The 13,062-nt window shown below is 42.9% G+C and overlaps 1 protein-coding gene across 1 annotated transcript in view; it reads right to left on the bottom strand.

The window, feature by feature from the left end:
- prkar2aa (protein kinase, cAMP-dependent, regulatory, type II, alpha A) overlaps nucleotides 1-13,062 on the bottom strand; it is a 115,250-nt gene that overhangs the window by 43,302 nt on the left and 58,886 nt on the right. The window contains exon 8 of the mRNA XM_042339775.1: nucleotides 4,865-4,900. Coding sequence (XP_042195709.1) covers nucleotides 4,865-4,900 — 36 coding nt within the window. The remainder of the gene's footprint in view (nucleotides 1-4,864; nucleotides 4,901-13,062) is intronic.

The following is a 13,062-nucleotide window of genomic DNA, read 5'->3' as shown; positions in this document are numbered from 1 at the left end:
AGAGAGAAAGCAGGGGATGGGGAAGTGAGAGGGAGAGAGTCGAAGAAAAACACACACAAAGAAAGAGATGGAGATGGGTTGGGGGAGAGAGAGAGACAGAAAGTTAAAGGAGAGTAGAGGGGGAGAAGAGAGAGTGTAGGGGGTAGGGAGCAAGAGGACATGCACATATACACACACAGTGTGCGCGAGTGAGTGTCCCAGAGAGAGAGAGGGGAAGGCGGAGGGGTGGGGGGGTAAAGAGTCAGAGAGACACGACAAACTTCCCCCCCCCCCCACTCCAGTACTTGAAAAGGAAAAAATTGTAAGGACATGGAGAAAGAGCAGGGTAGTGGGACTGATTGTGTAGCTCTTCCGAATGGCCTCCTTCTGTGCTGTATGATTCTATTTGCTCCTTGACATAGGTTTTACAGTAAGAGTTTTCATTTTCTACATTAGGCACTTCAATGCCGATGCATACAACCCACACTCATCGATCAACCGAGGACTTGTCTGAAAATAAATAATACCCTTTCACTCTGTCCTCTTCCAGAATTGTTCCCTCGTACAGAACAAATGCAGAGCATGAAGAGCTATTATGTGATCATGCAGTTCAAAGAACAGCGCAGAGTATTTGCAGTGAAGCAACTGCACAGATCCACACTTCTTTAAAGCAAATGCTGCTCTTTTTTTTCTGTTAGTAATTATTCCTTATCAAACTGTGGCACAGGTGTTTGCATCTGCTAGTTATTACTGATTCACTTGGCAGTCAGGCTGCTTCCATAGCTTGAAGAATACCATGCAGTCTCTCATATGTCAATCCTCCATCTCTTCCTAAAGAAACAAACTTATTTAAATAATGGTCAACTCTCAATGCTATGCATTGGCACAAACAAAGAATAAGATTAAAGAGAGAATATCAGGTTAAGACTTCACTTTGGGACCACACTCCAATGGATTAGGACAGTGTTTTTTCTCTGTTCACCATCAGTGGTCGTGCTTTCAGGCACTCGCCCCAAAACTCTGGAACACTCTCTCTCTATCACTCCACCTCGCCCCCTTCTTCCTTTTCTTCAGGTCGCACATGAAGAACTTCCTCTTTGACCTTGCCTACAGTCACCGCCCCATGCTACGCCCGGCTCAAAACCATGTTCCGCCAATATCAAGGTTCTGGGACACTGCTCTGCATGAGGGGCGCTATATAAAAGCAAGTTGTTGTTGTTGAACTATAGAGCCACATGTGGCTCATAAAGGTTCTCGGTGTTGCTCATAGTTACCTCAGCTTCAACAGAAAGCACGTGTCTCGGATAATTCCCACTGTTTACAATTTGTTTACAGGTATGTGTGTACGGCTATTTAAGAAGTGCCTTGGGACATCCTCCCGACGTGAAAGGCGCATTACAAATTTAATTTGCTGTTATGTTTGCGGTAAAGATTTCTCTAGTCAGCTTTTCGAATATTCAATTGATAGTGTCATCTAAAACAATACTCATCTGAGTAAAAACAATCACGGTAAAACACTTCAGTATTTGGAACGACAAAGCCTTGAATCGACATTTTCTGCGATCACGTTCATCAAAGGAAAACATAGATGTCTCTTGACAAACGAACGTTCGGTGGCAGAACAGTGCTGTATGGTTTTGCAATAGCTTTCACTGAATTCGTAGAAATCTGTTGAGAAAACGGTCAAATCTCACACTGAAGTGTTTTGCTTTTATACTGCTAATATTTGCTTATGCTTGACTTTTGCTGCTGTGTAAGTGGATTCTTGGTGGTGTCTTTGCTGAAAAAGTGTATGACATGCTTATAAATAAATCTTTTGGGAGGAAATTCTGTGACCTGTTTCATTTTTTGACTGATGTGGCTCACAATGTTGTTCATGAGCCACACATGTGCCTCAGTGCAAATCTGGGTTCAACAACACTGGGCTAGAATACTGCCTTATGTATATACTAACCTCCCAATATTCAGCCTGAAAATCTTGGGAGGGAAAGTACTGAATTAAAACCTCTAAGAGCAAACTTTACACTTTGTCATGAGAAGGACCACAAAATGTAACCTTTACCTCGGGAACTCCCTCCATCTTGTCCCCTCTTTATCTGTCTTTAAATACTACGGTAAAACCTTTCTTCAACTGCACCAACCCCATGAATAATCCAGGATAAGTTTAAATAATTGGACAACTGGAGCAAGGGCAGTCAAGTGAGTACCCCAATCAAACAACATTTTTATATTTGTTACATTATGAAGAACACAATGGGAATGGTCAGTCTGATCAGTACAAAACGGGATGTATGCTTTCTATGCCGTCCAGCAATTTCATTCATGTTTTTAGAATGGGTTGGCCTAGGGCACAAACAATAACAACAAGATTACATTTGTATAGCGCCTTTCACGTCAGGAGGACGTCCGAAGGCACTGAATAATAATCCTTGCATTTGATATAGCGCTTTTCACGTCTTCTCGACGTCTCAAAGCGCTTCACAGAATATGCTGCAAAGTGAATTGACTGTATGTTTGTGGGCGAAACCCGGCAGCCAATTGCGCACAGCAGTGTCCCACAAACAGTCGTGAATTGAAAATGACCAATTTATTATTGTTTTGTTTTGACAAATGGAAGGCTGGAAATGTACGCATGTGCAGGAACCAGGTGCACAGAGCTCTTCAACCCAACCATGCTCTCCAGATATTACTCTGTACTTTTGTTTTGTAGCTCTTTTGACTGTAGCTTCCACAATCGGTTAGAAAGCACCAAAGAACAAACCCAGAATATAGTCATTGGTTTGTTGAGAATCTGTTGCTGCTCACAAGGTACTCAACCCTAACAAAAAAACTCATGAAATAGTGAAGTACTTGACACAAAAATATAATAATGTTTATGTGGTCAAATGCACTGTATTTATATTTTGGTACCAATTGTATAATTAGTTAAATTTTGGAGTCCATGTCACTTGGCTGTACCCTGTTTTTAACTGTACTTTAAAGTTAGAATCGGCATTTCAAAGAGTTGTACACAAATGATGGAATTCAAAACAAATATACATGTAGTATTGGAAGAATCCACAGATGCTGATGCGCAATGTAAACTAACTGGAGTTGACTGGTTTGTCTCTAAGTTTGTCTCCATGAGGTCCTGTAGCCTCAGTGGTTAGAGCACTTGCCTCGCAAGTGGGAGACCTGGGTTCGATTCCCGGCAGGACGAAATGATGGGCAAGTTTCCTTACTCCACACGCCTCTGTTTACCTAGCAGTAAGTAGGAACCCGATTGTTAGTCGATTAGCAGATCGCTTTTCCAGCGATAAAAATTCCTCCAGAAAAAAAACCAATAATAATTTGGTCACTCAATCCATGACTGTTTGTGGAACACTGCTGTGCGCAATTGGCTGCCACAATTTCGTGCACAAATATAGTCAATTCACTTTATGGTATATTCTGTGAAGAGCTTTGAACATCTAGAAGACATGAAAAAGCGCTGTATCAAATGCAAATATTATTATAACTCTGGTTTCTCCTGTTAATTTCTTTCTGCTCAGACCTGAACCTCACACAGCCCTTACATTCTTGGAAATTTTCTTACAATTAATGTTTGTGAGAGAGAGACTGACAAGAGAGAAAGAAAAAATGAATTGAGGGGGAATGTGTGTATGAGAGAGCGGGAGAGAGGAGAAAAGAAAAAGATACTGAATTTAGCTTGTACATTGCAGAACAAAGGGCAAGAGCCAAGTGTGAATATCAATCAACTTTTCCGATAGGCTAAAGGCTCAAGTTTCCATGAGTTGGACACCAGATATCATTGCACTACTTACATGATCATATCAAAATTGGTGTGCCGTTATTGTGTATACAATACAATAATATTATCTCTTCTCTGTTTCCCATCCCCTCTTCCATTCAACACTTGCCACTCAGCCACTGGAAGTAGCGCAGTAGGTGGGTGGCATCGAATGGCAAAACCTCTGCAGCTGCCAGTGCACACCACACACAGAGTCCCTTTGCTTGCTGTCAGGTCCAGGAACCAAGGCTGCTATCGCAGACCAATATACACATTAAGGCCAGCATTATACTTCCATCATTTCAATCTGCTTTGGATTCGTATCTGGGACTTAGGTTCGAAAACAATGACCTTGAATCAGGAAAGACCTCAACATCAGAAGTTTAAACTTTACTACAAAAGGGCACTTGTGCAAAAACTACACAATGACATAGAAAATGCATTTACTATGAACCAGAGGGGAGATGAGGATTTTTCTCTTTAACCCAGAGTTGTTATGGTCTGAAATGAACTGCCTGAAAGGGTGATGAAAGCAGATTCGAAAAAAAGCAGATAAGCTTTCAAAAGAGAATTGGATAGGTACTTAAAAAGGGGAAAATTACAGTGCTATGAGATAGGAGCAGGGGAGTGGGACTAGTTGGTAGTTCTTTGAAATAATTGGCACAGGTACGATGGACCGAATGGCCTCCTCTTTTGTAAGATTCTATGATTAGCTACTATGCCTATAACCTCAGGAATTTCCACCCCATTGTGTCGCTCTCTTACTCTTCGACCTCGCTTACAGTTACCTCCTCCCTCACCCTGGCTCAGTGCACTCAAGACATCGTTGTTGTTGTCATTAAATCCACCTAAAAAACTACCTCTGACTATGCCTTCGGTCACTTCTCCCTTTCCCCTTCTCCTTTGCTCGGTATCTGACTCTGTCTTTGTGAAGAGTTCAAAGACATTCTCCCAAGTGAAGGGTGCTTTATAAATGAAAGATATACTTGTTATCCCCATGATGTACAATCTGAAAGTTAATCAGAGGAGTAACTGGATCTTACCTGAATCTCCAAGAACTGAGAGCAATTTGTGCCACTGACTGAGAACATGAGAGGACATGGAAATGCTTCTTACCTGAAACCCTTCTGGCGTATCTGTGAATGACTGGCTCTGTTAAAAGGAAAGAGAAACAGAATTAATTCTCTATAACACAATGAAGCATTTCTGTTGCGTCCAATATAGCAAGGGCATTCAGAGCAATAATAATACTTATATTTGATGTAATGCCTTAGCACGTCATTAAGCGCTTCACGGAATATATTGTAAAATGAATTGGCCGTGTAATTTGTGAGCGAAACAGAGAAAGTAAGAAAGGCAATAGAATTATCTTCACACTACCAGCATACAACAGCTAGAAAGGTACATTAGATGTGTGGAAACGTCAGGAAAAATTTAATATACACCATTCACAAGACCTCAGTTCATCAACAAAACCACCTGTCCTTACTTTTAAGGGCATTCAGTAGAACAAGTAGACAAGTTGTTTATAGAAACCACTTTCCACCAATAAAATTCAGGCTTGAATATGTGGCGGCCAATCGGCCAGTGTTACACAGCAGCCCGACCGATACAGATCACTGTCAGTTTCAAAGATGTCAAGAGAGACCAATTTCTGTCCCATCCTACAGCTGTTCAGTTATTCAACCCCCTTCTCCACCAAACTCTGTGACCCCATCTCCCCCACTCTCGCCTGACCCCATTGGCTCCCTATCCTTCAGAGGATCCAGTTCAAGATCCTGATCCTCACATACAAAGCCCTCCGTAGCCTCGCCCCACACTACCTCTGTGACCTCCTAACCCCCTACCAACCCGCCCGCTCCCTCCGCTCAGCCGGCTCTGGCCTGCTCCACATTCCCCAATCCACCCGGCCCACCATTGGCGGGAGAGCCTTCAGCCACTCTGCCCCCAACCTCTGGAATTCCATCCCTCAGTCACTCCGCCTCGCCCCCTCGTTAGCCTCCTTCAAGCCCCGCCTCAAGACACTCCTCTTCGACCATGCCATCGGCCACCACCCTTCCCCTCCCCCCTGACCCCAGCTCGGGTTTGAAATGCTGTATTCTGTCCAGCGCCTTGGGACGTCCTCCCGACGTGAAAGGCGAAGGTGCTATACAAATGTAATCTTGTTGTTTTGGTTGTTATACCAAGACAATTCACCATTGCAATAAGAACAATTGTATAAGCAGACCCGATGAACACATTTAGCCTGAACATGGGGGCCCAAAGCAGTCAATGCACCTCTAGACTAACATTCAGCTTTACTACATAAAATTGTTTGTTCTTTTCCCACCACTGTCTCGAGAATGTATGCACATCCTTACGAAATGGTCGTGTAAGGTGGGAAGAGATAACCCAAATCTCATCTTCCCCGGCCATCTATTTGTGGAATTTAAGAGATGGGAGGATTGGATGAAACGTAGGTTACTTTTTTCCAATTGTAATTACATTAAATAAAAATGTAAATAATCCCTTCCAAAAAGAAAAGTAATAATAATAATTTGGTCACTCAATCCAAGATTGTTTGTGAGACACAGTTTGCAAAATTAGCTGCCGCGTTTCACATACAATATACAGTCAATTCACTATACAGTATATTCTGTGAAGCGCTTTGAGATGCTTCGATATATATAAGGCATATATAAGGCACTATATCAAATGCAAGTATTGTTATTAATATTACACGTTCAACAGAAAAAAATGTACACTCCCTGAGGATATATATATATTATATAAATGTGTGTGGAGAGAGAGAGAGTAGGAAGGAAGCAGCTAGTTAATATAGCCGTTAGGAAAACCTTGATGCATGAAAAGGACTGTAAATCTAAATCCATTTAAAAGGAACCCATTTTAACACTATTAATACTTAACATATTGGAACCTCATTTTGTTGACATCTCAGTAATGAAGACTGAGGCCAGGCCACTCACTGAGTCTTTTTTGCCTCATTTAAAATGGATGATGACCAAATTTCCAAACTCACTCACTAAAAAGGGCAAAATATGACGAGATTCCACTGTAGTGTGTATTACAATATTGCTAGGATTCATGCTATAAATTAATATTTACTATCTTCAGGTTAAATCAACCGTACGTCATCAATGATAATGAGGACCATATGATGTTGTTTTGGAAAGGAATCATAGAAAGTAACAGAGAAAGTCAAGACAAATGTGAATAACGCCCACACATATACACACACAATTCAGGAATGGAATTTCAGTATTGTGAAGTATAGAATGAGCACATCTTATGAATACCTCAGTAATAATATTCCTTACATTTAGTATTGTGCCTTTCATGTCAGGAGAACATGTTAAAACGCTTCATACGATGCACTGTAAAGTGTAGCGACTGTGTTTTGTGGGCAAACGCGCAGCCGATTTGCGCACAGCACAGCAATGTCTCACAGACAGGCATAATGTAAATGATCAATTTCACTTGGGAGATTGTTGGCCAGGACGCCGGGAGACACGTCCTTCTCTTTTCAAATAGAGCCACATGGTCTTTAATGTCCATCCGAACAGGCAGATGGGGGTTATTGGAGATGTGCTGCATTATTGGAGGTGTGGGCGTGCTGCAATAGTGCAGCACACCCACAGCACTGCATGCGAATGTCAGTTTTGACTGTGAGTTCCAAGTCCCAACATGGGGCATGAATCCACAACCTTCTGACTCCAAGGCGAGAGTGCCACCAACTGAGCAAGACTGACACACAAAGTGAACCCAAGTGACAAGTAAAACAAATTATAGGTCTATTTGTACACAATGGCCAACAAACTGTTTTTTTGATGCTGCTGAAGTAATGAAAGCAACTGACTTTTCAAACCACTTTCTCAGTCTGATTTTTTTCACTATTTGAAGCTGTAGCCCCTCACAAATAAGGCCAGAATAGGCTAATCAATCCATTGACTGCTCTTAATAACAAGTTTCCATTGACATCATCATATGTCACCTTCAAAGGACTGTCTGCCTTCACCACTAACTCTCCCCTCGGGCTGCGAGACTCTCACCCACAACAACCTGCATTTGTACAGGGCCCTTCACGCGGGATAGCGTCCCGGAGCGCTTAACAGTGGTGGAGTCTGATGCCGAGCAAGGGGAAAGGAAGGGGGAGGTGAGCTTAAGCACGTTCAAAAAAAGAATGCCTTGAGGTGATTTTTTGAAAGTGGAGAGGGGGCAAGACGGAGGGATTGAGAAAGACAGTTCCAGAGTTTCAGGGCGTAGTGGCTGAAGGAACGCCCACCGATGGTCGAGTGGAGGGGACGAGGGACAATCAGGAGGCCGGAGCCAGCCAAACAAAGGCAGTAGGTAATGGAATGGGGGGTAAGACGATCGGACAGGTAGGGAGATGCGAGGGCATGAAGGGATTATGAAAATGAGTGAGGGGATCTCAAAATCGATCCATTCAGTAATTGGGACTGGTGAAAAGGGGGTATGGAGTTTTGTGCAGTTGAGTATCCGGGTGGTGGAGTTTTGGATTAATTCAATTTTACACATGGTAGAGCTGGGGAGACCAGCGAGGAGGGCTGGTTTCATCCAATGCTTTTAACACGTCAAGGCTCAACTGCATCAATGCTCTGCTCACTGGACATCCCAGCTCTTCTCTACACAGGCTGCAGACTATACAGAATTCTGCAGCACATCCAGAAGCCTATCACCTCCATCCTTGCTCAACTTCACTAGCTCACTTGCCCCCAGCATATCAAATTCAAGATCCCCATTCTCACGTTCAAATCCCTCCATGAGATAACTAACCTAACCCCTGGGACCTCCTTGAACCACATCAACCCAGCCACTCGGGTCGCTCAGCGAGCCCTGGCTTGCTTCATATTCCCCGCCCAATGCGTCCCGTCATTGGTGAGCAGGCTTTCAGCCATTCTACTTCTATTCTCTGGAACTCATTTCTGGAGTCCCTCCAACTTACGCTCATTCAAGGCAAGTCTCAAAACTTCCCTTTGATCATAGAATAGAATTATACAGCACAGAAGCAGGTCATTCGGCCCATCATTCTGTGCCGGCTCTTTGAAAAGAGCTATCCAAATCAATCCCAATTCTCCACTCGCTCCCCATAGCCCTGCAAGCTTGTCCTGCCCAAATAATGATCTACTTCTCTCTTAAAAGTTGTTATCGAATTGGCTTCCACCACCCTTTCAGGCAATACATTCCAGATCCGAACAACTCACTGTGTGAAACAAATTCTCCTCACCTCTCCTCTATTTCTTTTAACAACTATTTTAAATCGGTGCCCTTGAGTTACCGCCCCACCCACCAGTGGAAATAGTTTCTCCTTGTTCACCCTATCAAATCTCCTCATAATTCTGAAAACTTCTATTAAGTCGCCTCTTAACATTCTCTGCTCCAAGGAGAATAATCCGAGCTTCTCTCGCCTCTCCTCATAACTGAAGTTCCTCATTCTACCATCCTGGTAAATCTCCTTTGCACCTTCTCCAATGCCTTAACATCCTTCCTAAATTGTGGTACCCAGAACTGAACACAGTATTCCAGCTGAGGCCTAAATAATTACTTGGGTCACAAGTTTAAACATGTAGAGGTATCTTGGTGAAAGCAAAGCTCATAGTCTATTGGTGCTATATGGTCTTACGTTATTATTTATGTTACATGTTGGTGCTCTTGCAATGCTACATTGCAACACAAGGAATACATGCACAGGCCATAATGTGTTATGTGAATAGTCAACATATTTTACCACAAAGTGAAAAATGGCACAAGTAATAAGGAAAAGAATAGCCATAAGACCATAAGACGTAGGAGTAGGCCATTCGGCCCCTCGAACCTGCCCCGCCATTTAATAATGTCATGGTTGACTGTCTAACCTAATTCCATTTCCCCATCCTGTCCCCATATCCCTTAATCCCTCTATCCTTTAGAAATCCATCAACCTCAGTCTTGAATATGTTCAAGGACTGAGCATCCACAGCCTTCTGGGGTAGAGAATTCCACAAATTCGCTACCCTCTGAGTGAAGAAATGTTTCCTCAATTCAGTTCGAAAAGGCAGACCCTTAATCTTGAGACTATGATCCTTAGTTTTAGATTTTCCAACCGGGGATACCATCTCACAGCATCTAGCCTGTCAAGACCATTAAGAATCTTATAGATTTCTATAAGATCACCTCTAATTCTTCTATAATCTAGAGAATATAGGCCTAGTTTACTCAACCTATCCTCATAGGTCACCCCCTCATCTCAGGAACCAAACTAGTGCGATACTCCCCCTCCAAGGCAAGTATGTCCTTTCTTAAATAAGGAGACCAAAACTGCGCACAATATTCTAGGTACGGTCTCACCAAGGCCTTATACAACTGCAGCAAGACTTTCTTACTCTTGTACTCTAACCCTTTTGCAACAAACACTAACATGGCATTAGCCTTCCTAGCTGCTTTCTGTAGCTGCATACTAACTTTTTGTGACTGGTGTACAAGGACACCCAAATCCCTCTGAACACTAACACTATCTAGTCTCTCCACCTCTAGAAAATAATCCACTTTTCTATTTTTACTACCTAGGTGAATAACTTCACACTTCCCCACATTATACTCCATCTGCCACCTTCTTGCCCACTCACCTAGCCTGTTTATTTCCCTTTGTATTCTTTGAGTGTCATCCTCACAGCTTACTCTCCCCCATCTTCGTATCATTCACAAATTTAGATATGCTTTTAGTCAACCTTCCCACCTCGCACCCCCATCTGATGTGAAAGGCGAAACATAAATGTAAATTGTATTGTTTTCTGATTAAACAGTAATTCAAAACCCAATTACAAAAGATAGCCAGGAAGTGAATGATTTTTTTTCTGGGGAATTCTTGACTAGGGCACCAGGAGAAACTCTCTTCTGTTTTCAAATGGTGCCGAGGGATCTTTAATGTCCATCTGAACAGAACGAACCTTGGTTTAATGTCTCAGCCAAAGAACAGCACCTCTGACAATGCAGCGCTCCCCCAGTATTGTACTAGAAGTCAGCTCAAAGACTTGACATGGGGCTTCAAAGGCAAGTGAACCAGGAACCAATTGCTATTGATTAGGATGAAGAGCCTAAGATGACTTTTCCTATCCTGGGCCACGGAGGTCCAACTGCAGTACTTCTGATTAGGCTGAGATCAGCAAACGGAAGCACCAAAATACAATCAAACAGGGAAATCTCCTGGTTTGTTAACTGTCCATAAGGTGCAAGATTTCCACTCCTCTTCAGACTGCAATAGCAAGATAATAAAACCACATAAAATTCCACAACACTTATCTTTAAAGGATTCAGATTATTCCCGAAGAGGGAGAAGTCAGGCTCCCAAACACATTGCAAAACGAGTTACTTCTTTTCATAAAACTTTTGGGCTTAGTTAACCTTTCCGGTAAAGAGGATTATAATAGTTCCTTATTCAGAGGATGGAATTCAAAATCCTCGTCCTCACTTTCAAGACCCTCCATGGCCTTGGCCCCACCTACACATCTGAACTGCTGACCCCTATCAACCTGTCCGCTCCCTCCGCTCAGCAAGCTCCGGCCTGCTCCAGGTCTCCCACCCGATCCATCGGCGGCCAGGCTTTCAGCCTCTATGCCCCCACTCTTTGGAAATCCATCCCACAATCCCTTCGCCTTGCTCCCTCTCTTGCCTCCTTCAAGGCACAACTCAAAACCCTCCTTTTTGACCATGCTTTCAGCTGCCTTCCTATCCCCTCTGCCCTCCCTCACCCCAACCCTGCCCCCACGCACAGGTCCTGATCCCTGACTGTTCAGTGCTTTGGGACGTTCTCCCAACGTGAAAGGCGCTTTACAAATGAAATTTTGTTGTTGTTATTCAGATTTTCTGCTGAAACGCTTTACCACCAACAAATATGTCAAATTCCAAAGTAAAATGACATCAACACATTCTTCCCAGATGAGAAAGCATTATCCATAGCACCAATGCAAATCCAATATGTTAGCATCCAATTATACTAAAAGTGGGTCCCCAATTCTTTTCAAAGGCACAGCTGAATCCCACTTGGTGTAAGAGTGGGTTGAAGCGGGCACTCCAAACTGCCCTCTCCTAGGCAACTCTCATCAGGGTGACAATCCAAAAAGGGATCAATTATCTCCAAGCCGCTTAATGAATGCAGCTCATCACCAGAGACAGTCCATCACAAGAAAATTGTTGTTGCAGTTCATAGATCTGAACTTGGTCTCCATAGCAACGGCAGACAAAAAGCATGGTAATATTTGTACATATTCACATAACTATTTCCTTATAGTTGGGCCTAATATTATATAATGAATGCAATAGGGAACATTAATACCATCATGATCCATTATCTCAACATATTCAAACAGAATGGAAATTATAATTAAAGATGGAATACAGCATTTAAGCACATTATCAAAAGACAATCAGCTTGTAGCACTATTGTTTTATTGTCAGAAAGTCATGAAACCCTAATTCAAGATGTGGCTGACACTCCAGCCCAGTACTGGGAGCGCTGCACGGATGGGGTGCTGTCCTTTACAAGAGACCTTAAACTGAGGTCTCATCTTCTTGTTCTGGTGCATGTCAATAATTCCATAACACTATTTAAAAAGAGAAGGGAGTTTCACCCCGTTTTGTGGTGGCGTATTGTCATGCATAAAATGGCTTCACAGTCGCTGCACTTAATAATTATTCTACAGTGCTTTGAGATGCTTAGACGTCATGAAGTACTCTAGAAATGCCAGCTATTTTCTTTTTTAAACTAGTTAATAGTTTTAATCTTAGTAGTTTATTTCAGACCATGACAGCTGCAGAAGTGATTTCCCACAAGAAATTTTAGATATGGATACATCAAGCATCTGAAATTATTGTGCTCGCAGGAAAACACTTGCTTCATAGCTGACAGATCCATTGCATGTTCCAGCAATTCAGCTATTGTCCTGCAAGAGTAGAGAGGCAGTGTCCTCTCACCTCAACCTTCAAGGTTCTGTCCATGAATGGTTCAGGTCTTACCTCTCACACTTGCCTCCTTCAAGGCACAACTCAAAACCCTCCTTTTTGACCATGCTTTCAGCTGCCTTCCTATCCCCTCTGCCCTCCCTCATCCCAACCCTACCCCCACGCACAGGTCCTGATTCCTGACTGTTCAGCGCCTTGGGACATCCTCCCGACGTGAAAGGTACTTTACAAATGTAATTTTGTTGTTGTTGTGTCCACTGAGGACAGGTGACCTGAAGGAGATTGACAGCAGAGTAGAATCATCATTTGGCCATGCAGTCGGTTAATGGAAGAGATAGCGTCCTCGAATGATTGCCCTC

The sequence above is a fragment of the Callorhinchus milii genome, unplaced genomic scaffold (assembly GCF_018977255.1).
Source record: "Callorhinchus milii isolate IMCB2004 unplaced genomic scaffold, IMCB_Cmil_1.0 Scaffold12, whole genome shotgun sequence".
NCBI classification, from domain to species: Eukaryota; Metazoa; Chordata; class Chondrichthyes; order Chimaeriformes; family Callorhinchidae; genus Callorhinchus; species Callorhinchus milii.
This window is presented reverse-complemented; position numbering and strand designations above follow the sequence as displayed.